This window comes from Ovis canadensis, chromosome 17, assembly GCF_042477335.2.
Source record: "Ovis canadensis isolate MfBH-ARS-UI-01 breed Bighorn chromosome 17, ARS-UI_OviCan_v2, whole genome shotgun sequence".
In the NCBI taxonomy this organism is placed as follows: Eukaryota; Metazoa; Chordata; class Mammalia; order Artiodactyla; family Bovidae; genus Ovis; species Ovis canadensis.
In genome coordinates this window covers 62,514,222-62,541,051 of record NC_091261.1, presented here as the reverse complement: position 1 = coordinate 62,541,051, position 26,830 = coordinate 62,514,222, and the positions used below count along the sequence as shown (strand labels likewise).

The 26,830-nt window shown below is 49.1% G+C and overlaps 1 protein-coding gene across 4 annotated transcripts in view; it reads right to left on the bottom strand.

Annotated features, from left to right (window-relative positions):
* Nucleotides 1-1,735: 1,735 nt before the first annotated feature.
* Nucleotides 1,736-26,830, bottom strand: part of RILPL1 (Rab interacting lysosomal protein like 1) — a 41,915-nt gene continuing 16,820 nt past the window's right edge. The window contains exons 3-8 of one of the 4 annotated variants that reach the window (XR_011249928.1): nucleotides 26,194-26,312; nucleotides 25,310-25,531; nucleotides 12,951-13,123; nucleotides 10,438-10,530; nucleotides 4,485-4,873; nucleotides 1,736-2,588 (exon numbers count right to left, since the gene is read on the bottom strand). Coding sequence is in view for 3 of the 4 variants with exons in the window: in XM_069557680.1 (XP_069413781.1) it covers nucleotides 2,444-2,588; nucleotides 4,485-4,508; nucleotides 10,438-10,530; nucleotides 12,951-13,123; nucleotides 25,310-25,531; nucleotides 26,194-26,312 (776 nt within the window). In the remaining variant the exon portion in view is untranslated. The remainder of the gene's footprint in view (nucleotides 2,589-4,484; nucleotides 4,874-10,437; nucleotides 10,531-12,950; nucleotides 13,124-25,309; nucleotides 25,532-26,193; nucleotides 26,313-26,830) is intronic. The other 3 variants (XM_069557681.1, XM_069557680.1, XM_069557679.1) reach the window with 3 other exon arrangements.

Genomic DNA, 26,830 nt, shown 5'->3' with positions numbered 1-26,830 from the left:
TGGAAGCCATCTGACCACCCGTGGGCCTGGACAAACATAAACACATTACACTCTGTATGGTTGACCAGGGTTCCTCAGTACTGGCATCGACATTTGGGGCTGGAATATTCTTTCGTATTGGGTGCTGGGCTATGCATTGTAGGATATTTAGCAACATCCCTGGGGCCTACCCAGGATGGATGACAACACCCACACCAGCACCCCCCACCCAGTTGTGACAACCAAAAATGTCTCCAGAGAGTGCCAAATATCTCTGGGGGCCAAAATCACCCTTGGTTGAGACTCAATGTCTCTTATACTGCTGCGGAGTTACATCTAGGGTATTCTAAGGAATGAAAAGTACAGAAGGATGTGTGTATCATATGCTGCCATTTATGTAAAAAGAACAGAAATATATGTTTTTTACATGACTGCATTACTTTGTCAACAAAAGTCCGTCTAGTCAAGGCTATGGTTTTTCCAGTGGTCATGTATGGATGTGAGAGTTGGACTGTGAAGAAGGCTGAGCGCCGAAGAATTGATGCTTTTGAATTGTGGTGTTGGGGAAGACTCTTGAGAGTCCCCTGGACAGCAAGGAGATCCAACTAGTCCATCCTAAAGATCGGTCCTGGGTGTTCACTGGAAGGACTGATGTTGAAGCTGAAACTCCAATATTTTGGCCACCTGATGCAAAGAGTTGACTCATTGCAAAAGACCCTGATGCTGGGAGGGTTTGGGGCAGGAGGAGAAGGGGACAACAGAGGATGAGATGGCTGGATGGCATCACCGACTCAATGGACATGGGTTTGGGTGGACTCGGGGAGTTGGTGATGGACAGAGAGGCCTGGCGTGCTGCAGTCCATGGGGTCACAAAGAGTCGGACACGACTGAGCAACTGAACTGAACTGATGTATATTTATAAATTGTTTCAGGAAAAATACCCAGGAAACTACCAATACTGGTTACCCCAGGGAAGGGCAGTCAATCGTGATGAGGGGAGTTTGATGGGGGATCAGTTTTGTTGTTGAGTTGCTCAGGCGTGTCTGACTCTTTGCAACCGCCTGGACTATAGCCCGCTGGGCTCCTCTGTCCATGGGATTTCCCAGGCAAGACTGCTGGAGTAGATCGCCATTTCCTCCTCCAGGGGATCTTCCTGACCCAGGGATCAAACCCGTGTCTCCTGCACTGGCAGGCTTTTATACTCTCTGAGAGTAAACTCCGGTAGTTCCAATGGCAGTCTGGTTGGAGAACCATTAACTCTAAACCAACATTATCCTGTCTGATTATTTTTCTTAGTGATCTGTAAACAGAGTTCACGTAGATTCTGTAAACCAACCTGATGATTTCTTAGCACAACACAGTAAAACGTGCAGAAAGCAGCCCAGTCAGATGACTTTGAGTGCTCTGTTGGGAAATGGTATCTCTTTCAAGCCTTGCACCCTAGGTACCCCATTGGGTGGAGAAAAAGCATTATTTGGGCAAACCCTCAACTTGCTAGTTGCAGACAGGGCATCCGGCTGTCCACCACAGCCCCATAAGTCAGCCAGACATCAGTGGTCCCCAAGCCATCTTTTCACCCACCACCCTCTCTTTGCCAAGTCTACCTCACCCATCATCCAGCATCCCCTAGCGGCTCCACACCCCACTCTCAATCCACTTTGGGAATCTTTGTCTTCTTCCCAGGGGACTAAGTATTTGACACAGTAAATGCTGAAAAGAAACAAGATGCCAATAAAAAAGAACACACACAGAACCATTGCAGTGTCTCATCCTTAGCAACTTTGTTTGGTTAGTACTGCATAACTCACAGCAGATTCCAAGGCACTGGCCTTGAACATTGCTACATGCTCTAGGCATTATCGGTAACAAGGTGCAATAGAGAACCACAGGCTCTTGCAAACTTGTCTCCAGTTTCTGGGTGGGAGGACTATTGTCCCTGATTTCTGTTGCTTTGTGTCTGAGCTGGGCCAGTGTGTCCTGTGACTTCGGAGGCCCTCCCTGTCTAGTTGATGCATCCTAAATATTCTGCTACCACCATGACAATATCATGAACGCAACTAATGAAAACCTATCAGTTCCCTGCCTCCCATGTCAGTATGACAAATGTGATCGTAAAATTTCTACACAAAGAATTTCATACAAAGCGAGTCAAACAGCAATTAGAGCGGCAGGTGATGTATCTGGCGAAGCTCGTGTTACTGAAGTTAATGCAAAAGTCAGCCTCCGCTCATGGTCTTATTAAATATATATCTTAAGGGATTGGAGTCATCTATTAGAAACGGTGGTAGCCCTAGTATAAATAAACGTCTCTTTAGAGTTTGGCTTCAGTTTTTCAACGTGCTCCCTCAAAGCAGACAGTCTGTTGGAGGGATCAGTTTTGAGGGTGTGACACCCGAGGTGCCCATGTTCCATGGTGGCCCCTGGTGGTGGGTGTTTCAGGTCCGAGGACAGAGGTGAGTCACGGTCACAGGTGCTGCAGGGCCTCCTGTCCTTGCTCCGTGTAACCGTCATCGCGGTGGCAGTTGGCCCACTGGCCAAAGGTCTCGTGGATGCGCACGTTTCTCTGCGTGTTGGCCAGACGCTTCTTATCTCGGGAGAAGAAGCTAAACCTTTGGGAAGGGAAAGACGGAAATGAGAGGCTGCCCTTGGCTGTGCACATCACAGGTTTTGCAATTGCCAGGACGTACAGCAGCAAACGTGAGGGGAGCGAATCAACTCAAGGTGTGAAAGAAAAGGCTGGGGGTGCGGGTCAGAGTTATTCCGGAAAGCAGCGGGGGGTTGATTCTGCATGTGACTGTCACGGTACCTTGGAGGTGACACAGTGTGAGCAGGGCGTGCACGTAGGTGATGTGTGATGCACCTCCCCACTTAAGCACTACAGGGGATTTCTCCTCCTTACCAGTGGAAATAAAAAGCTACTGGAAACATACGTCATGGGTTTCTTTACCTCGATGATGCAGAGAAAGGAATACTCAGAAGCCATATGAGATGTAAATGACTCAGATGTAAAGAGATGAATGTTTTAAAGTAACTGTGTATTTATGTGATGTGAATTGGGAAGCTAGATAAGTAGCACCTCAAAGTCCAAATTTCATGGATATTTCTACTGCTTAGAATGAGCTGAAAGTAGGTAGTTAAGAAAAGAGATTAAAATACTTATTAAGGAATATATATTAAGTAATAGTACACATGTGCACTGATTAGATAAACACTGTGAATACAGACTATGAAAGAAATTTGGGAGACATCGATTTGGACAAGTGACAAGAAGTGATCTAATGGTGAGAGCCTTTAGAAGTTGTCACAGTTACTATCTACATGGCTACAGTAGACCCTGAACTTTTTCAAATAGCTGTGACTGTTGCTCATTGATCAATCAGAGTGAACCATCAGATGCCTGAATGATAAAAGTGGAAATCTCAGGCAAAAAGCTGACAAAGTGGCCCACTTGAAACAAAGTCAGCTTAAACTCCACCTCAACAGAGTCAAGGACCCAGGGCAGTCCACCCAAGTTGGCCCACGGTGAGTATTTCCGATAAGTCCTTTCTAAGCTGCCAACTGTCCTCCTGTACTCCCAGCTTCTAATTAAAGATGATTTCTAGTCTAAGTTCCTCTAGTCTTGAATTTTGGTTTTTGAACTTGGTCAGAGTTATAGTAATTCAGGTATGTTTTCTGAGAGCAGGAATAGGAAGGAACCCCTGAGAAATCAAAGCTTCAGATCAACTATTTTTAGTTCCCTCTGTCCGCTTACCTATTAGGTTTTGTTGTTTGTTTGTTTTGTTTTGTTTCTGTTGTTTAGTGCTGTGGCCTATGGAGTTCAGTTTTAATCACATTTGGGTGAAAATGATTTTACTATTCTGTGGTTACTGGATCCTACAATGACTTCCTACCCGGAATGAAGTAGTCTTTCATTATAAAGCTGGGGCAAGCCAAGTCTGCCTGGAGAAATTCTCTGTACCAGCTAAAGTCTCTCTCTCTCTCTCTCTCTTTTTTAATGATGTATTCTTGGACTGTTTTTGTTTGTTTATTTTTAAACTTTTTACTTTGTACTGGGGTATAGCTGATTAACAATGTTGTGATAGTTTCAAGTGAACAGCGAAGGGACTCAGCCATACATATACATGTATATGTAAAGCCTCTTTTTCTTCCTGCAACCAATATGTGTACTGGCAAATGAAGGACTCTCATTCTGGGTTATTTGAGAGCTCTTTCTGTAATGTAATCGAAGCAATTAAGCTGGCCAGAAATATAGCAGCATTCATCACTGATACATATCATGTCTGCCTGGTTCAAGCAGGAAAGCCACTTGCCACTTCTGTCTAAGGGGACACAGAAAGAATCAAGACAAAGTCCCCTCTTCTGCTTTTCCTGTTAACAAGCTCAAACGGCTTGCTGACGATGGCTTGGCAAAACAAAGCAGTTTAGAAAGCCAGGGTGTGAAGATCGAAAAACACAGCGTTAGTGTCACTCAGGGGGATGGGTCATGGTGGGTGTGGCTTACTGACCCGTCATTTAAAGGACCTTCTTTACTGGATCATGGACAAGGTGGTTTTAGAATGGAAACAGAAAAGACAAAAAGAATTATCGGTGACAGAGCCCAGAATTCCAAGGCTTCACTCGTGCAGATGGAGCGTTCATGAGTGGCACGTTTGAAATCACACTCAACACCCACTTCAAATGGGAACACGCAGGGGGATGGCCATGCAGCTAAAGGGGCCAGAGAGACAGGCCAGCCCCAGCAAGAGCCGCAGCAGACATTGCGAAGGCACAGCTCAAAAGGAAACCAGAAAGAAATCCAGTGCCTACGAGGGACACAAGTCGTCGGACAGGCTGCAGGGTGGGGTCATCTATTATCAGTCCGGCTGCTACCATGGGCATTATGGCTGTAAAGATCCTGGTTAGAAAAGCACAGATAGACACAGAGAAGATAAAAACAGGGGAGCTTGGCACTTCCCTGGTGGTCCAGCGGCTGAGACTTTGCGATCCCAATGCAAGGGGCCCCGGGTTTGACCCCTGGTCAGGAAACTAGATCCCACATGCTGCAACTAAGAGTTTGCATGCCTCCATTAAAGATCCCGCATGCTGCAACAAAGACTCAGTAGAGCCAAATTTAAAAAAAAAAAAGGGCAAGGAGTGAAAAAGAAACACTCCACAGACAGGTCAGCTGAAGGGTTTGCTTAGGGTAGGTGGAACTGTGCTGCCCACCTACCACCCCGCCTCTGTTCATATTTTGGAAAGTCCTAACCCGTAGCTCAGAATGTGACCTTATTTAGAAATAGAACCCTTGCAGATGTAACTAGTTTTGGTGAGGTCATACCGGAGTAGGGTGGCCCCAGTCCAATATGACTGGTGTCCTTATAAAGGGGGATGTGTGGGCACAGACATGCATACGGGAAGAAGGCCATGTGAAGATGGAGACAAAGTTTGGGGTGATGCTTCTGTGAGTGAACCAAGGCCAAAGATGGCCAGCAAACCACCAGAAGCTAGGAGAGAGGCATGGAGAAGACGATCCCTCATGACCCTTTGAAGGAACAGACCCTGCCGAACACCCTGATCTTGAACGTCTAGCTTCCAGAACTGTGAGACAGCACATCTCTGTTGTTTAAGCCAGCTTGGTTTGTGGTACAGCAACCCTAGCAAACGAAGAGCACGTGACAACCACGTAGGGAAGACAGGCTGGCCTCGAGGGCTGAAAACACAGGCCTGGGTATGAAGAATGATAGATCAAAACCTGCTGTGGGATTCACTGGTGACATCCGTGGGTATCTTCTAGCCCGTCTCCCCCAGCTGCCACAAGCTGCAGGCTTGGTACCCTGAAGGTAGCCAGGGGAGACGCAGGAGAGAAGATGAGGCAGCCAGGATGGGCCGGGAAGGAGACAGGCTGCATAATCACTCCCCTGGATAAGCCAGAGCCTACTCAGCAAGCTCTGGGAGACAGCGGATGACAGGGAAGCCTGGCATGCTCCATGGGGTTGCAAAGAGTCGGACACAACTTAAGCCACTGAACAACAAACAACAATGAATGCTCATCAGTTCCTTGTCTGGGCAAGGAAAATGAAGAAACCTAACCACGTCTCCAGAACTTATTTTGAACAGCTTGGTTTTGTTTTTGTTTGTTTTTTTAAAGAGGTTGGCTGGGGGAAAGATATAATAATATGATGATCTCAAATGAGGTTTGAGAATTCTCTGTGTCTGGATCACCTTTCATGCAACTCCCCAAAGTAGCTGGGAGGTGGCATCTCAGCAGAACCATCTGAACGGCCTCTCATGGTGACAGTGAGGGGCTTCTACTGAATGGGCCCAGTCTGCAGAGGCCAGGCTAGCGGGCACCATTACCTTCTTGGCCATAAGGCTCTGCATTCACTTTTATGCTCTCCCTAGCATAACAGGGAGCCCCCAGAGACACAGTCGTTGTTTGGGGGATGGCCCCAGATATGCAGGCTCGGTATTTTTCCTGGATAGATGTTTGCCTGCTGGGAAATGCTGGACTTCATTTGGGGCCCAATCAGGGGCCAGACTGATGCATTAGGGCCTTGGGACACCTGGCGGGGAGGCAGAAGGGGGTTCTGGTTGAGCTACTCTCTGTGGGTCTAGCTGGGATCCCTGATATGGACAGCCTTCCTCCCCTCCCTATTCCAGGTGCCTCCTTGCAGGAGCTACCTCCTCCAGAGGGACAGCCACTGCCATGAAAAAAGACTGGCTTGTTTTGGTCAAAAGTTATATCCTGGATACACTGTAGCTGGTTTCAAGCTCCCACCAGCCCCACCCCGCCAAACCTCCGCACCCCCCCTCCCCCAGCCCTGCACAGCCCCACCCTGCAACAGTTATTTCTGGAAGACTCAAAGCAAATGAGGTTCTAACAGTGGCATTTCAGGCAGTGCAATGGGCGGCTGTGAAGAAGTTATTTCTGGGTTGCAGTGAGCAGGGTGGCAGGTAGGAGGACAGGGAGAGATTGCACCGTTGTCACTACCGTTGGATACTCAGGTGACCGCCTGCTCCAAGGCCAGCTTTTCTGGTGTGTGAGGCCAGCTGTTCCGATTGCAGCTTCCCCGGCTGAGCCTCTATGCCCACTGCCAGCTGCCTGCCTCCCTGGTCAGCCCCCTACCTCCGCTCAGCAGCCCTGTGTGTGCCTGTCAGCCCATGATGGAGAGCTGCGAGCGACACAAAGGGGGCGCTGGTGCCTGGTATCCACTGGGGACGAGGGTGGAGCCACTCAGGCGCTCCCTCGTGACCTTCCCAGGCAGTGCCAGCCCAGACTCTGGCCAGCAGCTGCTCAATCACAAGCTATTCTTGGAACGTCCTCTGGGCACGCTGTTTGGACAGGCGGTTGGAGTTTCTGGTTCCCTCGACCAGTTCAGCCCAGAAATGTAGACTCTGGAGGCTTTGGCTGGTGGTGCATTTGAAAGATAAGGGAACTGGGCAGTCAGCCCATAGCTGGTGACTCGGGAAGTGGGGGAGGTAAAGAAAAGGAGGGGCAGGGAGGTCGAATGAGGCGGTTGGGGCAAGCACAGGGCTGGGTGGCAAAAAAAGGCATGGGTTCCAATCCATCCCAACTTTGGTCCTTCCCAGCAAGTGATCACAGTGAAGTCAATGGGCTTCTCTGGGCCTCAGTTTCCTCATCTGAGAAATGGGGCTAACCCTCCCAGCTCTGAATCTCCCGACAGGGCAGAACCTCCAAGGTATTTAATAGTTACTGCTTACTCACTGGTGGGTGGGGAAAGTGGTGGAGGGCAGGAAGCTGAGCTGGGGAAGAGCTGTGAGCTGCACTAAAAAGGCTGTGTCGGGACTTCCCGACACACTGGACACTGTGGTCCAGTGGCTGGGACTCTATGTTCCCAGTGTGGAGGGGCTTGGGTTCCATCCCTAAGTCAGGCAACTAGATCCCAAGTCCCACACCTAAGACCTGGAGCAGCCAAGTAAATTTTTTTAAAAAAAGCTGTATGACTAACATTCCACAAAAGCCAGGACAAAGGGACCAGACAGACCCAGATGGGTGCCTGAGAGTGCAGGATGGCGAGGGAGACAGGCGTAGAACCAGCTTAAGAATGGCCACTCCCTTCCCTGGTCCCCGGGGAAGATCCATTTCTGCCCCAGGCTCTGAGCTCGTGGTCACCCTGATGCAGCTTCCGGTCAGTGGCCGAGGCGGACAAAGGTGACCGCTGTCCTGTCTGGGCTGGTCAAAAGCCTTTTGTGCCAGTTTGATCTCCCACTTATCCCCTAGAAGACCAGGGCAGCCATAGGACTAGCCACCTGCACCCCATGGAAGAGAGATTCTGAATTCTCTCTCCCTCTCTGTCTGTCTCAGGCTCCCAGATTCCAGCTGCTTCTCCAGCCAGGCTCAGACCCCAGGTCTTGCTGAGCAACCAGAGGCCAAACTAAAGGGGAAATGGGGTTTGAGAACAGAGTCCTTTCCGGAACAATCTGGAAAATAGAGGACCAGACACCACAGCCAACTCAAGTGTGGGTAGAATTAGTAGGAAAAAAAGAGTGTTGGCTAATTCTGATACCTTTCCTCTGGATTCTACCTAGTTAGATTTGCAAAGACCAACCACTTAATTACCTGTTTTAGTGAAAGGGGGCTGGAGTGGAAAACTAGAAAGTCAGAACAACAGTGCTTCAGAAGGAAGCCTTAGAATTACACGTGACTTGGAATTACAGTGCCGGAGATGCTGTAAGCGCAGTGCTGGTGGAGCAGAGGTGCTGGGAAGGTCTGACAGTTAAAGGGAAGGAGCTGCTGAGGGAAGAAGATGCTGCTCTCTTGTCTTATCCTTCCCTTAGCCAAGGGAGGGACTGTGTGAGCTCATAAACATTTTCTCTAGTTCCCCAGGATTTAAGCCAAAGCATGTAAGATCACTTCTGCTTGTCCTAGGGCTTCCTTGGTAGCTGAGACGGTAAAGAATCTGCTTTCAATGCAGGAGACCCGGCTTTGATCCCTGGGTTTGGAAGATCCCTGGAGAAGGAAATAGCTAGCTACCCACTCCAGTACTCTTGACTGGAGAATTCCATGGACAGAGGAACCTGGCAGGCTACAGTCCATGGGGTTGCAAAGAGTTGGACATGACAGAGCGAATAACACTTTCACTTTTCACTTTCTGCTCATCCTTACATACAAGTGGGGCTGGAGGACAGATCAGGGTCTCAGCGAAAGGAATCCCACTTCTTACCAAGCACTAGATGGGAAATCTTAACCACGTATACTGAGTACATCAGAGAATCAAGACCAAAGGGCTCCTTCTCCCCGAAGATGAGGTTACAGTGAACGCTGGTTACCTCTGTCTGCTCAGCAAACTGATCTTGCTTGGGGTCTGTCCCTCCATTAACTTCAGTCCATGGGAACTGGATGCAGTTAAAGCTACTCCAAGCTTCAGGTGTGAGAATGAGACCAGACCAGACCTATGGATGCACTGCCCTGTGATTGGCTTAGGGTGTGGTCATGTGACCTGGTCAGAGCCAATGAGACTCAATTCTGTGACCCTGTGGGAGATTTCTCTTTTCCCGCTGAAGTTTCATACCAGAAAGCAGAAGCCTGAGCTGATGGTGGCTGTACTGCCACCCAAGAATACAGCACACAGAAAGGAAAACTGGGGTAGAGGTAGAGGGAATGAGGCAAAGCCCTGATGACAAGGCCTGGATCCAGCTGAATCTAAAGCCAAGATGACCTGAAAATTGTTAGCTGCTTGACCAACAGTTTATCTTAAGTTACTTAGAGGTGCATTTCAAGTGCCATCGGAAGATTACAAACTAATACATGGCCGACATGGTGTTGAGATCCAGAGGAGGCCTATCAATGAATAGTTCCAAGTTTCACCCCCAGGAAATATTTATCCCTCAGCAGAACTGGGGACCACACCCCCTCCCAAATCCAGCAGATGGAGGGCCAAGCAAACAACGTGTGAAGCTGGCCAAGAGCGGCTTGGAAGAAAACCACATCTTTAACCCCACACTCTAGAGGGAGGCCAGCCTTTCCCAGGGCCCAGCATTTGAACAAGTCATCCCTTTCTAAGGGCAAAACAGAAACAAAAACCAAGCCAGGGACTTCCCTGGCGGTCCACTAACCACTGGACTTCTAACATAGAGGGTGCAGGTTCGATCCCTGGTTGGGGACCCACCATGCAGTATTTGCTGTCTTCAGAGACATGCCTCACCTGATACACTCAAGCAAGCCCTGAGCGTCAGCCATAGGTCCCAGCCCTTTCCCGCCCTCTCAGCCTTCCCCAAACCTCTCTGCCCAGGGACCAACCCCCATCCCCCTAGGAGGAACTCAGCCTTCAAGTTACAGAGGTGAATGCCAAGTCAAGGGCTAGGCCCAAAGTGCCCCAGGATTAGGTCCATCTCGGCAGAAGGTGGTTAGTGACAAGCCCCAGCCTGGAGCAGGTGCCCAGGAGAAGTGAGAGGCTATATGAACCACCAGCTCAGCCGCCAACGAGCAGCTCCAGACACCGGAAGCACAGCACTTACAGTCGCTTGATCCCAGACTCGGGCTGGGGAGACATTCTCGGGTGGGCAATGGGTGGAGGTTGGGGTATTTGATTCTCCTCTTCGATTTCTTCACTGGAAGGAGAGACATGAGGTTAGAGAGTCAACAATCCCATGAAAGCTGAAATATTCCAAGGGCACTGTCTGGTGGTCTGAGAGGGCACATACTTTTACAAGGGAGTGATAATAAGGGACCCAGGAGGACAACAACAGTCGCCTTTGCCCCCCAAGCTCTCTGCCTCAGGGGCTGGCTTCTGGAATGGCCAGTTAAGAGGAAGGATATGTCCTAGAGGCAATGCACATAGCTGTCTGCAGGCCCTTTGGCCCAGTGGGCCACGCGTGAGAAATTTCAGGAAGGTACCCACATCTCTATTTTAAGTTTACTTTGGAGCGTCTAGCCAAATAGAATGATTTCCTATTTCCTGTTCTTGCCAAATGTTTCCTTGTCTCCACGCCTTTGTGATTCATTCTGCCTGGAACATGCCACCCACATCTCCCATATCTAAGAAGTACCCTGTTCTTTAGAGAAGGCCCAGTTCAAACGCCACCTCCTCCATGAAGCCTTCCTGATTTCCACCCCATCCCCAAGCCAGAAGAGATTTCTCTCTTCTTCAAGCAGCCAGCGCACACACTGCCATAAAGCTTTCTTACATGGCAGACTCGCAGTGGGTTTTCAATAAGCACGTATGGCACTGTATTTTCTCTGATGTCTTATCTTCCCTACAAGGGCAGGGACCACATTGGTCCTTCCTTCCAGTTTTCTATTCAACAGGCACTTGTGCACCTACTCTGGGCTAGGCTGCATCCTGAGTGCTGGGAACTTAGTTATGAACAAGACAAGTAAGGTTTCTGGTGCCATGATGGTGCAGTCTGGTGTGGAAACAGACAATAAAACCAGCATGTTCCTGAACAGGAGAATGTGAAATGGTGAAAAAAGCCATGAAGAAAGTAAAACTGAGGGGGGTGTGGGACTTCCCTGGTGGTGCAGTGAGTAAGAATCCACCTGCCAGAGCAGGAGGACATGGGCTGACCCCTGGTCAGGGAAGATGCCACAGGCTGTGGAGCACTAAGCCCGCACGAGGGCCTGAGAGCCAAAAGTACTGAAGCCTGTGCTCCACAAGGAGAAGCCTGAGCACCACCGCAACGAGGAGTAGCCCCTGCTTGTTGCAACTGCAGAAAGCCTGCACAAATCAATGACGACACAGCACAGCCAAAAAGAAAGCAAAACCGAGCAAAATGACAGACTGTGACAAGGACAGGACACTCCTTTGAAGGGGTAGCAATGGTGAAGGAAGGCCTCTCTCAGGACGTGACACCTGACCCAAACCCCGAGTGACCAGGAGCCAACTATAGGAAGAGTCATGCGGAAGGTTTTTCCAGCTGCAGGAGCAGCATGTGCAAAGGTCCTGAAGTGACCTGAACCAAGCAAGGTGTGTTTTGTGGAACCAATAGAAGGGCAATGTGTACAAAGCTGGGGCTTCCCAGGTGGCGCTAGTGGTAAAGAACCCACCTGCCAATGCAGGAAACATGAGACATGGGTTCGATCCCTGGGTCGGGAAGATCTCCTGGAGAAGGGAACGACAACCCACTCCAGCATTCCTGCCTGGAGAATCCCATGGATAGAGGAGCCTAGCGGGCTACAGTCCACAGGGTCACACAGACTTGGACACGACTGAGCGACTAAGCACGTGTACAAAGCTGAACGAGTATGAGGTGGCATGATGTGAGATGGTTGTTTAAGTCGGGAAAGTGCTGTGCATAGAACTTTCCAGGAGAATGGGAATGTTTTTCTTTACTGTTCAATATGTGGCCGTCAGCCACAAGTGCTGATGGAACACTTGAAATGTGGTGAGTGCCACTGAGGAATTGAATTTTACATTTTACTTAAGTTTAATGTGTTGAAATAGCCACACATGGCTAGTGGCTACTGTGTGTGCAAGGACTTCATTGATCACAGAAGAACTAAATGATCAAAAATATTAGGCTGGGTAGCTCCATCATCTCTGTTATTTTTTTCTCCTTTTATCCCCCACCATCTAACTGTAATTCCCAAATCCAAACAGCTCTAAAAACCCAAATTCGCTTTTTTGGTCATTCATTTGGTGGCAAACTCTGAAATGAAAGCTCGTGAGGCTGTTTATCATCTTGACTGATCCTATTGATTCTGTGTGAATGTTCACATCTTTTGCTGCAAAAATATTCTTGTGTTTGATTTGCGGGGAGCCACCCCAGCACTCACATGCAGTATAAGATCATAAGGTAATACAGTATTTATAATATTCCTTTCTAAATGCTGGGAAAGTTCTGAATTATAAGAGGAATCTGAGCCCCAGAGTTTCAGAAAGGAATTCTGAGTTGGTATGTAAGCGCTTCAGGCCAGCGATGATGCCCACAATGAACACAGGTGCAGCCCTTGTCTTCCAGGTGTGAATTTGTCCCCAGACTCTGAACAACCTCAGAATGGAGCCAGCCTGGGAGCTGGGCGGCACACTCACCTCTTATAGTATGCCAGCTCTTCTTGCAACAAAAACACCTTGGACTTGAGCTCGTTCCTTTCATGTAGCACGTCCCGCAGCTCCTGCAGTGTGAACCGGGGGCGGTTGGGGTCCTTGAGATCCATGGCCGCCTTCTCCGCCTCGGAGACACACTCTTCTCCGCCCAGCTCCGCCTGGGGGGGGGCAGAGAGGCTGCTAATGAATTCTTGGCCACAGCCACTAGCACCCACTCTGCATCCTGCCGGAGCCTGAATTTCCCACCCTCCCCAGGGCCTGAGCAGCTTGCCGAGGGCGCTATTTTAAGAACTTGCGGGCGGCCTCTGCTCACGTTCTGTGCAGTCAGCATTCATCCCTCGGGAGAGCACAGCCAGTGGCCACCTGCGCGCTGTTTGCCTTCTCAATACCCAGACCCACAGTCCCGTTGCCTCCCCAGTTGACTCAGGGTTTTAATTACAAATAACATTAAAAGGTGTCAGAGGAAAAGAAACTCAAGGCTCCCCCAGTGCCACCATCCTCTTAAGTCTGCCTGGTTTCCCTTTCCCATGTTCTTGCTTCCTTTTCTAACCAATTGGCATATTCAGTCCTGCCTTACTCTTTGCAACCCCATGGACTCTAGACTGCCAGGCTCCTCCGTCCATGGAATTACCCAGGCAAGAATACTGGAGTGGGTTGCCATTTCCTCCTCCAGGGGATCTTGCCATCCTGGCAATCAAACCCCAGCATATTGCATCTCCTCTTGTGTCCACTGCACCACCTAGGAAGCCCTTTCTAATGGAGGGTATTGCTAATTTGGTCAAAGTCATTGGAATCAGATCCAGTGTGCAATTCTCTATTCCTTTTTCCTTTGATAAGAAGTCGTACGCAGTTTCCTATTTGTTACTGGCCTTCTGGTTAAGCCCACTCCTCCCCAGGGGTGGTGGGGATCTATTTGCTGGTGTTCCGTCGAAGCCCTGGTAGGGGTGGAGGTGGGAGGTCAACGTCACAGCTGACGCAGGGCATTTACTTCTCTTCCATGTGGGTCACACAGATGGATCCTAGTCTAAGTTTCCAGACCCCAAACCCATACTCCTGCTCTCTTCCACAGCAAGGAGTTTTGTTTTTTTTCTAATTGTGATAAAAATCAACTTAACATAAAATCTCCATTTTAAAATGCACAATTCAGGGATTTCCCTAGCAGTCCAGGGGTTAAGCTTCTGCATTCTCAGTGCAGGGGGCCCAGGTTCAATCCCTGGTTGGAGAACTAAGATCCTACATACCACTTGGCATGGCCAAAAATTAAAAAGAAAATAAAATTCAATATAAAAAATCAAAACCCTATTAAAAATAAAACACACAATTCCATGGTGTTAGATGGCACAGTGGTAAAGAATCTGCCTGCCAATGTAGGAGTGGGAGACACAGATTCAATCCCTGGGTTGGGAAGGTCTCCTGGAGAAGGAAACAGCAACCCACTCCAGTATTCTTGCCTGGAGAATTCCATGGAGAGAGGAGCTGGGCGGGCTACAGCCCATGGGGTCACAAAGAGTCGGACTTGACTGAGCATGCACACGTGTAGCCATTCATGGTGCAGTGTAACGACTTCTGATTAATTTCAAAACATTTTCCAGGGGAAACTCCACACCCATCAGCAGTCCCCCTTCCCCCCAGCCTCTGGCAACCACCATCTGCTTTCTGTTTCTCTATGAGTCTGCCTTTTCTGGACATTTTCTAGCAATGGAATCATATAATATGTGGCTTTTGGTGACTGGTTTCTTTCACTCAAGTTTTCAAGGTCCATCTACATTGCAGCCCGTGTCAGCGCGTCATTCCTTTTCATCGATAAATAATATTCCGCTGAGTGAACAGACCACATTTTGTTTATCCTTTTATCCACTGATGGACATCTGAGTTGTTTCTACCTGTCGGCTATTGTGAACAATGTTGCCATGAACATCTGTGTGGGAAGATTTGTTTGAATACCTCAGTTCCTTGGGGTATACATCTGGGAGTGGAATTGCTGGGTCCTATGGTGAGTCTATGTTTAACTTCTGGAGGAACTGCCAAACTGTTTTCTACCGTGGCTGCCCCCTTTTACATTCCTCTAGGTCTCCACATCCTTGCCAACATTTTTTTCTTTTTTTGATAGCAAGAAAGTTTTTGCAAGCTTTCCAGGTCCAAGCTGGCCATATCGGCAGGTGGCCCACACTCTACAGGCAGTGTACGATTCCTGACAGCCTCACGTTGCCAATGTCCCCTGATCATCCAGAAGGAGTGGACAAAAGCTTAGGACAACAGGGGGAAAGCTTTGGACAGAGGGAGAGGGACTGAAATACAGAACTGGCTCCTCCCCAACCAAAACCCCACAGAAGCACAAGGAGAAAGGGACTCCAGCCTAGATGGGCCAGGTGGCTGAAGGGCTACAGGAGGCAGAGCTGAGATGCCTCACGTCCGGAGAGTCAGGGACGTGCTGTTCTGGGAGAGGACAGTTGAAAGGAGACACCACCCACCAGAGATCAGGTGACGGCAGAGCCACCCGGCAGGCATGGGATGGGAAGCGGGTCTGAGCCGGAGTCAGCGCCGGGCAGGGGCAGCAGGGGCAGCAGGGGAGGGGTCTGGAGGCAGAGGGAAACAAACCTGGCACACGCCACCCACCCAAGCCGGCTGGGCAGCGGAGCGGGGCCCCTTCCTGCCCAAAGAAGGGGGAGAAGACGGGGGATTAACATCCCAGGAAGGCACTCTACGGTGGTCGCTGATGCCACACCTTCAAAGGACTGTGTTCTCAGGGTATATCGTCAATGTTTGTGTTTTTTTTTTTTTGCTGTACCACTGGCATGTGGGATCTTAGCTCCCCAACTAGGGATTGAACCTGTGCCCCTGGCATTGGAAGCATGGAGTCTTAACCACTGGACCACCAGGGAAGTCCATCTTCAGTGTTTAACTCCCTCTGCAGAGCCTCTGGGGCCGCTCCTTGGACCACCTGATGACCATACATTCAGACAGTATCCTCTACCCAAGATCACGTAGAACAAATGCTTAATACACAGCAAGCACTCACTAATGCCAGTTCTCTTCTTTTCCTCTGCCCAGGTTAACCACAGAGCATCCTCGGTGTGTGTGTGTGTGTGTGTGTCTGTGTGTGTGTGTCTGTGTGTGTGTGTGTCTGTGTGTGTCTGTGTATGTGTCTGTGCTAGTCGCTCAGTTATTTCCAACTCTTTGCAACCCCATGGACTGTAGCCTGCCAGGCTCCTCTGTCCATGGACTTTCCAGGCAAGAAGACAGGAGTGCATTGCCATTCCCTTCTCCAGGGGATCTTCCCAACCCAGGGATCAAACCCAGGTCTAATATTCACTTACTATGACTGAGCACCAACTTTGTGCCTGCTGGTCACTGAGCTAATGAGACGAATCAGACAGGTGGAGGTGGAGGAAAGATACACACAAATAGAAATTTATAAGATAATATAGTGAAAGGTGCAAGGACATCAGTTCTGAGGAGGACCACAGAAGATGTTACTGCAGATGTGGTCTCTGGGCACAGGGTCTGGAGGGAGCGTAGGAGTTCACCAAGAACTCTGGGCCCACCCCAGTGGCTCCACTTCCACCCCACCCCCCTTTTATTTGATTCTGTGTTCTAAAACTCCTTTGAAGTAGTTGCCAATTGTTTTAGATCAGGAGATTTCACATTAAAGTTTGGGTTTCAGGCTTCCTTTTGGGGAAAAAGATTGGAAAACTAGGTCACACGGAGTCTACATGGCAACACTGGGCTGGGGCTGTGTAGCAGCTACGTCCTTTTAGGTGCTATTTCCATGGCTGCACACTCACGTCCCCTTTTCCCTTCTCTGCCTAGATGCCATATGTGTTAAAGGCTGTAGACAGAAATCTCAGGCGCACACTCCCTTCCAGCCCCTCCTTCTTCAAACAACCCAGGCTCTTACGCTCACTGGGCGAGTCCCCTGCCTCTTTCTGTCTCTGGGAAGTGCCAGCTGACAGATGACCACATGCCTGGGGAAGACATAAAGCCCTTCAGGAGGGTTCCCAACCCCTCACTTTCCCAGAGGGCTCTGGGCAAGCTGCCTGCTCCTTTCCGGCCCCCTGTTTCCACATCGAGCCCTAAAAACCCCATTAATATTTCCAAGGGCTCTTCCCACGCCTACATCAGGCATTCCTATGAATACAGGCTTTCAAGGTATGGTAGTTCCCTGCTCACCTCCATGGGTTGTCCTCACCCAAGACACCAAAGGGCTTGCTCAGAACCTGAGTTCTTTATCTCTGGCAAAAAGACAGTTCTTTTATCAGAGGAGCAACCTGATCCCCTTAGAGCTTGAGGGATGCCGAGATACGTGTGGAAAAAAAAGTCCTGATTTCTGGGACTGCTGCTTGGAAGTGCAGAAGAGGATGAGACTGGGGCTTCAGCTTTTCCGGAGGCCACCAGGCACTGCTACAGTGCCCTGGGCAGCCCAGTCCTTGAGAGACATGGCCAAGGCTCTTCCCAACATGGCAATCGGGTCAATCAGCAGCGAGCCTTCTAGACTTACCCCATGAGGGCCCACAGAGGCGGCTCGGGTTATCGTTGATTGTCTGTGGTCCCCTAAGGCTCTCTGGGCACAGCTTGAGGGAGATGCCTGAGGCCCCAGGTACTCCCCAGGGGGGCTGAAGGGACCAGCCGACAAGTGGCCCCTGGGGCCTGTTCAGAGGCCTTAGGGAGACAATACCCTCCATCAGAGCCCTCCATCCTGAGGCCTGGCCCCCTGGGCATGCTCCCCTCACCCCACCAACTGCCTGGGTCTAGCAAGATCACTTCCTGTGCCCCCAAGGCCCCTGGAACACACTCCTGAGCAGCCCTGGCCCAGCAGTGGGGAATGACTGTGCTCTGGTCACCCTTGGTAGCTCTGGGCTACCATGGATAAATTCAGTGCCCCAAACCCTGGTTCACAGGCCAGCCATCAGGCCCCTCTCTGCTTTTCCTGTATACTTCAAAACAAACAAACAACTAGAAACAGACTCACAGGCTAAGAAAAGGAACTTAGAGCTACCAGGGTGGGAAGGATGAGGGGAAGGGATAGTTAGGGAGTCTGGGATCAACATGTACACTCTGCTAAGTTTAACATGGATAACCAACAAGGACCTACTGTGTACCACAGGGAACTCTGCCCTGTGTCATGTGGCAGCCTGAGTAGGAGGGGAGTTTGGGGGAGAATGGATACATGTATAGGTATGGCTGAGTCCCTTTACTGTGTACCTGACACTATCACAACATTGTCAATCAGCTGTACTCCATAAAACAAACAAACAAAAACCCCCCAACTTACTAAGAAGTCAGAACTTAAAAGGCGGAGACCCTGACATCAAGGAGGTACTATTCACTTTAAGTTTTCTTACTGGTTTTATATAAACTCCTTTAGACAAGAAGCCGACTTCATTTTCTTAAGGGTTTATATGTCCGACTGTCAAAGGCAGGACAACCATCAATTAGACTGTGAGAAGCTGGATGAGCTAGAAAACATGCTGAGTAGGAAGGTAGTCAGGATCACATGGTGCATGAGTCCATTTCAACGAAATGTCCAGAAGAGGCAAATCCACAGAAACAGAAAGTAAATGAGTGGTTGCCAGGGGCTGGGGGAGGGAGGTGGGGAGTGACTGCTAATGCGTAGGGGGTTTCCTTCTGGGCTGATGGAAATGTTCTAGATAGTGGAGACGATCACACAATAGAGTGAATATATTTAATACTAAAAACCACTGACCTGGGGGCTTCCCAGGAAGTCTCGTGGATAAGACCCGTCTGGGACTTCCCTGCTGGTCCAATGGCTAAGACCATGAGCTCCCAATGCAAGGGACCTGGGTTTGATCCCTGGTCAGGGAACTAGATCCCACATGCTGCAACTAATGCCCTGTACAGCCAAATAAATAAATATTATTATTTTTTTAAAGACTTTGTGCTTCTAATGCAGCAGGTGTGGGTTTGATCCCTGGATGGAACTAAGATTCCACATGGCACAGCCAAAAAATAAAAAAATTTATCTGTACACTTTAAATGGATGGATTGCATACCATGTGAATTACATCTCAATAAATATGTTATAAAAATATACAAAGAGACCTGCCTACTGGAGATCACACTGAAATGACAGCGATCACATCTCAGAAAGAATCATATGAATCAAGAGGCAATGTTAAGAACAGATTCCTCTAGGCACATACCCAGAGAAAACCACAATTCAAAAAGATACATGCACCCCAGTGTTCACTGCAGCACTCTTTACAATAGCCAGGACATGGAAGCAACCTAAATGTCCATCAACACAGGAATGGATAAAGATGTGTTACATATACACAAGAGAATATTACTCAGCCACGAAAAGGAATGAAACAGGTCATTTGTAGAGATGTGGATGGAACTAGAGTCTCTCATACAGAGTTAAGTAAGACAGAAAGAGAAAAACAAATATCGTATATTACCACATACATGTAGACTCTAGAAAAATGGTACAGATGATCTTATTTGTAAAGCAGAAATGGAGACACAGAGAACAAATGTGTGGATACCGAGGGGGATGGGGTGGAGTTTGGGATGAATTGGGAAATTGGGATTGACATATATACACTATTGATACTATGTAAATAGATAAATAAGAACACACTGTATGGCTCAATGCTCTGTGGTGACCTAAATGGGAAGGAAATTTTAAAAAGGGGTGGGGGATGGAATACATGTATACACATAGCTGGTTCACCCTGCTGTACAGCAGAGACTAACCTAATATTATAAAGCAACTATACTCCAATAAGGGTTTCCCCTATGGCTCAGCTGGTAAAGAATCCGCCTGCAATACGGGAGACCTGGGTTCGATCCCTGGGTTGGAAGATACCCTGGAGGAGGGCATGGCAACCCACTCCAGTATTCTTGCCTGGAGAATCCACATGGACAGAGGAGCCTGGCAGGCTATAGTCCATGGGGTCACAAAGAGCTGGACACAACTGAGCGATTAAGCACAGCATGGTACATACTCTGATTAAAGTTTAAAAAAAAAAAGAGAATGGATTCTTCCCTGACTCTGGATCCCTGCATAGCTCCCATCTTCCTTCACTGATCTGGTGCCAGGACTAACTACCACCCCAGCCTCACCCTGCACAGTCTCTAGTCTGGCTTATGCTGTTCCTCTTGCCCCACATTCCATTCCCGGACATCCTACCCAGCCCACAGACCCTTCTCAAGGCCTTGAAGCCCCGCATGGCCGTCTCCTCTCCACTCCGAATTCACTGTGCCCTTCTCTGATCACCGCCCTCTATCCAGCCACGCTAACTTTTTTTATATTGGAGTATGATTGCTTTACAATATTGTGTTTGTTTCTGCTGTACAATGAAGTGAATCAGCTGTTTGTATACATACAACCCCTCCCTCCTGGACCGCTCTCCCAGCATCCCCATCCCACCCATCTAGGTCACCACAGAGCACCGAGCTGAGCTCCTTGCGCTATGCAGCAGCTTCCCACCAGCTATCTGTTTTACACATGGTACTGTATACATGTCAATCCTCATCTCCCGATTTGTTCCCCCCGCCCCTTGCCCCACCCTGTGCCGACATGTCTGTTCTCTACCTCTGTGTCTCTGTTCTTGCCTTGGAAATAGGTTCATCTGTCCATTTTTCTAGATTCCACATATATGCGTTAATATATGATATTTGTTTTCTCTTTCTGACTTACTTTGCTCTGCATGACAGATTCTAGGTCCATCCATGTCTCTACAAATGACCCCATTTTGTTCCTTTTAGTGCCAGCCATGCTAACTTTTAGATCTACCGAATCAAGTCAAGTTCATGTCCCTCATTTGTCAGATAAGAACCTATTACCAAAGAGACGGACGGGCCCCAAGTCACACGGCAGCAGGTGACAAAGCCACCACTACCTGCAGCTTCCCTGTTTGAGTGACAAGCATCCTGAACGCCACTCAGCTCCAAGGGATGGTGTCAAGCCCCCAGAAGATGCCCTGAGTTCAGGAACAGACGCTGCAGAGAAGCTTAGTGCGTTAGTCATAACTGCTAATGGATTTTACTCCTGTTTCTGCCCCACCTCCATGGAGCCAGAAAGGAAACTGAAACCTACTGGCAGCCAGGCCAAGGAGTGTGAAGTGTCCTTGTCCGAAAGAGATCCGGAGCAGGGCTCAGAGTCTTGTGGCTAGGGGTGATGTCCTCAGGACCCAGGTTTGGACCAGCCAGAGACACAGCCTGAGCTCCCGTGGGGCTCAGGAGGCTGAAAGGGGTACCCAGGGGAGGTAGGAGGGAGTGACCACCCCAAGCTTCGCCTGCTGGCTCCTCCCCTCCATCCCAAGGCTATCAGCTTGGTCCAGCCCTCCCCTTTCTTGCCTGGATTACTGCAAAGGGCTCCCGACAGCCATGGCTGCCATCGTCTCCTTGCTCAACTGTCCTCCATATAAACTCAGAGCTGATCCTGCCACTCCCCTGCTGAAACCCTGTGAAAGAATCCACATCCTTCACTGCTCAGAGTTTTGTGTGTGGCATTCTTAACCCTGACTCTCTGACACTGACAACAGCAGCTGTCCTGCCTGGCCTGCACATCTCTGGGCTGAGTCACGGCAGTTTTCCTCTGGAGCAACTCCTCTTTCCTACTCTCCGTGCATGTGGCTTAGATTGGTACCATCATGGATAGCTATGTGCTCAGAAATGGACAACATGTATAATCTAGACCTCAGACCACAATGATTGATTTAGGTGAGGTCATGAGAAGGTTCCTGAGACTTTTGATGAGAATTTGAGAAAGAAGCAATTTCTTTCCACTGGGGTTGCAAAGCTGGTTGAGTACTAGGGGCCACTATAAGGCAAGAGGCTGCTTGAGAATGACACCAACACAGAGAGAAGGGCTGAAGCAAATTCCTGCCAGCGTCATCAGGGCACCTGGAACCAGCTATACCTAAAGCCATCATTAACTCAAAGCTTTTACTTACACAGTCCCAAATTCCTTTTTTTTTTTAATCCTTGAACCATTTTAAGTTAAGCTCTTGTCACCTGTAGCCAAAAGAAGATTCTACTCCAGTTTCCCTTTTAAGACTTCTCTCTCTTCCTCCCTATCTGTATCTCAGAGGTTCTCGTCCTTCAAAGAACCTAGGAGTGTATGGCCCAAATTCACAAGACACTTAATGACTTTGCTGGGACTTGAGCCAGCCTCAAGAAAGCTCATCTATTTTACCTCCCTCACCTGGAACCCAAGAGACCAGCACAGTGCCTGCAAACTGGAAAGTCAAAAAATACATACTGGAAGAAATGGGAAGCTCTGAGCTTTTCTCTAACAGTTCATTACACTTCTCTGAAACAGTATATCCATTTTCTGCATCTGTCTATTAACATCTTAGCATTATTATCACTGACATTCAGCTGAAGCAACAGCTGGTCCATGAAACTCCATGCCACCCCCATCAGGATTAACTGCCCCATCTCTATGTTCCTGGAATATCCTAGCGGCACATCTACGTGGGAGATACCTTTGGTGCCCTGGGTCACATACTGGGCCCACCCGGATTTCCGCTGCAGCTGTGGTGTGGTTCCATTCATGTGGACAGAGCCCTACCTCAAGCACACACCAGATGTCTTTCCATTTTTTTTTTTTTTAATATTTACTTCATTTATTTATGTGGCTGCACTGGGTGTTAGTTGCCACATGTGGGATCTTAGTTGCAGCATGCAGGATCTAGTTCCCTGAGCAGGGATCAAACTCAGGCCCCCTGGATTGGGAGCTTGGAATCTTAGCCACTGGACCACCAGGGAAGTGCCCTGTCTTTCCATTTCCCCCCGTTTCTGCTCCACAAGTTCTGCCTGGGAGTACTGGGAGGGATAACACCCCTGGGGACCCCACCTCCCCTTAGTAACTGGGGACAGGCATTTGTAGATCACTGCTCTAGGACTTTCTCCTCCAGAAAGACTGTTCTGGGAGGTCTTCTCTGAGGTCCCAGAGGGACTGAGCTTCCCCGTGGCGACCTCAGTGACACACCCTCAAATTCCCTTTTCCTCCTTCCCTGTTGCAGTTCTCTGGTCTTTGCGATCAATCACCTCCCCAGTTAACCTCTTGCCCACATTTCTCTTTTCAAGCTCTGCCTCGAGGGAACCAGACTGAGACAGCTTCTTAGTGCAAAGACACTCCCGTCCCACCTTGAGTGTGGCTGCTGGGGTCCAAGACTTTCTCCTGCACTGGGCTGTAAGCTCCTCAAACCTCCACAGTGCCCAGCACAGTGCTTGCAGATAAAAGCCAAACTCCACTCTGTAGCACTGGCCCCTGCCAACCTCTCTGACCTCATTCAGACCCTCTCCCTCCCCGTCAGCTTGCATACCAGCCATCCTGACCTTCTTTTTTTTTTTTTGGCTGCGCCATGTGGTATGTGGGCTCTTACTTCCCTGACCAGGGATTGAACCCTTGCCCCTTGCATTTGAAGGGCAGAGTCCTAACCACTGGACCACCAGGGAAGTCCCTCACCCTTTCTTTCTCATTCTTCCTTGACTGCACTGCAATTTCCCCTACCACAGGGCCTTTGTACAGCCACCCGCCTTCACCTAGTTCACTCTCATTCTTTCCATCCCCTCCTTGGCAAAGCCTTTTGACTCCCTCAAACTATCATGGTAATAATAACAGCTAACACTCTCAATGAACTAACTCATTTAATTCTCATAATAGCAATCTAGAGTAAGTACTCTTATTAGCATTCCCTTTTTTTTTTTGGCCAAACCATGTGACTTATAAGATCTCAGTTTCCTGAGCGGGAATTGAACTCAGGCCACTGCAATGAAAGTGCCAAATCCTAACCACAAGGCCACCAGGGAACTCCCTAGTATTCCCATTTTAGAGGTGAGAAAACTGAGATGCGAAGAGGCTAAATAATTGCGGAATAGAGTAGATATGAACCGAAGCAGACTGGCTCTAGAGTCCATGCAGTTGGGGCATTCTGGCACTGTGGCTCTCCTTTAACATAAATCGCTGGTTTGCCTTTTGGGATATAATTCACATACCATAAAATCCACTCTTTTGAAGTATAAAAATCAGAATACATTTAGTGCATTCAAGGCTGTGCAACTATCACCATTATCTAATTCCAGAAACATTTCCATCGCCCTCAAAAGAAACCCTGTACCCATTAGAAGTCACACCTCATTCTCCCCTCTCCCAGTCTCTGCAACCATCAGTCTTCCTTCTCTCTCTATGGATTTGCCTATTCTGGACATTTCAAACAAATGACTCATACACCATGTGGCCTTTTGTCTGGCTACTTTCACTTAGCATGTTTCTGAGGCTCATCCGAATTGCAGCATGTCTCAGTACTCCATTCCTTTTTATGGCTGAATACTATTCCACGATCTGGACAGACCATGTTTTGTTCATCTAGTCACCAGCTGACGGACATGTAGGTGGTTTCCACCTTTTGGCTGTTGAGACTAGAGCTGCTATGGACACGTGTGTACAGGTCTTTCTAAAACTATATCCCTTTATTCGGCTGTGTTGGGTCTCAGACGCAGCACACGGGTTTCTTTAGTTGTGGCACATGGGCTCCAGAGCACGCAGGCTCAGTAGTTGCAGCACACAGGTTTAGATGCCCTGCGGTGTGTGGAACCTCAATCCCCTGACCAGGGATCGATCCCTGCATTATCTCCTGCATTGGAAGGCATTCTCCCAACCACTGGACCGTCAGGGAAATCCCGGTGTACAAGCCTTTAGGTGGACACAAATCTTCAGTTTTCTTGGACGTATACCTAGAAGTAGAACTGCTGGGTCATATGGTATATTAGGGCTTCTCAGGTGGCTCAGTGAGTAAAGAACCTGCTTGCAATTGCAGGAGAGGAAGGAAGCGCAGGCTCAACCCCTAGGCCGGAAAGATCCCCTAGAGGAGGGCATGGCAACCCACTCCAGTATTCTTGCCTGGAGAATCCCAAGGACAGAAAAGCCTGGTGAGCTACAGTTCATAGGGTCGCAAACAGTCGGACACAACTGAAGCGACAGCAGGCATGCACACATGGTATATTATGTGATTATCTGTCTAACGCCTGTCTCTCATACTGGCTGTAAGCCCCATGTGGACAGGAACCAGGTCTCCATTTCATTCCCCATGCCTACAACATAGTCAATAATTATTTGAATGAATGAATGAACAGCAGATGCCCAGTAACCACTAGCGAGCTAGATATCCTAGAATAGCTAGAATGCTATTATCCCAGCTAGAATGCTGGGAGTCCTGGGTTCCAGGCGCAGCACTACCTCTGCCCAGCTGTGTGTCTCCTGGCCAGAAGCTGGCTCTCTCTTGGCCTCCCATTTCCCTCAAGTGTATTGGTGAAAGCAAGGCAGCCTGGCCCACCTCGAGCCAGCATACAGAGATCAGCTTCCCACTCACCACAGGCTCCTCCTCTCCATTTTGGTTGAGTTCGCCTTGCAGCCTCTCTCGCAGCTTCCCAAGTTCCGCCCGCAGGCTGCCCATCTCCTGCTCCTTGGTTTGCAGATCTGCCTCCAGTTCTACCTTCTGTTCAATCAGAGCCTTCCCCTGGGCCTCTACCACTGTGACACGATGCCGGAGGTCGTGGTTGATTTTCATCAGCCGGGTCTGCTGCTGCTGCAGCTGTAGAGAGAGGAAGCCCGCTGGACGAGGCTGCCACATACAGTAGCTCATGTTGTGCACTGAACAAGGGCAAACCGTCTACAGGCATGCCATTTATACTGTACATGCTTTGATTTGCTTGAAATTTGTTCACATTCTTACAACTCTGTTGATGCCAGAGATGGGCAGTTTATATATTTACTATGATAATTTTATGACAGGTGGAAGATAAGTGTCTTGTTAGTATATTATGACAATTTTCCAACAGATGGAAGTAACACGCCTTGAGAAAGTGGTGTCTTTTTTTAATTTAAGCAGAGACAAAGTATAGGTTTTGGAGGGGCCGGGACAATGCCAGGGCATGAAAGGGGTGAACTGGAGGAAGCCTCAGGATCAGAAAAAGGCTGACCAGGCCCTGGAACTTCCTCAGTGTGTGTCAACAGTCAGGTCACTGGGCATTGCCACATTCCTTCCTACTGTTCCACTGAAGATTTGGCTGAGGGGCCTACCCATGGTGACTGTTTCAGGGCTGGGCCCACCAAGCCACGGGCAGGATCCCTACATCATGGAGCCCATGGAGTGAGACCGAGCGGGAGAAGGGGAGCTTTTGGAGGGGAGGATGGAGTCCCTTGCTGGTACCTACCGGCCAGGGGTGGACATGGCAAGTGGGGCTCAGCACTTACCGCCTCAACATCCTCATTCTTCAGCCCCAGCTCCCGATCCTTGGCACGGATCTCATCTCGCTGTTTGTCCACCACCTCCTTCAGCTTCTTCATCACCTGCCGCTCCCGCTCTGACATGCCTAGAGAGGGGCGAGAGGGACCAGCAGGTGAGTCTGCTTCCCTCCCCTGCTTAAACCATCGGCAGGGATTTCCCTGGTGGTCCAGTGGCTAAGACTCTGCACTCCCAATGCTGGTGGCGTGGGTTGGATCCCTGGTCAAGGAACTAGATCTCACATTTCCATTTCGCAGCAAAGAATTTGCATGCTGCAACTAAGACCTGGAACAGCTAAATAAATAAATATTTTTAAAATGTTCATAGCAGCATCATTTGTAATAGCCCCAAACTGGAAACTGCCAAAATGTCCATCTGTTGATGAATGAATAGTAGGATGAAGAGATAAACCTTGAGTAACAGGCAATGGAATGCTACAAGCAGTGAAAAGTAGTGACTACCAGCTCCGTTTGAAACTGATAAAATCAGTTATTTCTCCAGACACTCTCTGCTCCTCAAAGGATACTCTTCAGCTGGAGTCCTGACTGTCAGGCCCCCAGACTGCTGATGGGGAATCACAGGGCCATCTGAAGGTTCTGGGCACTG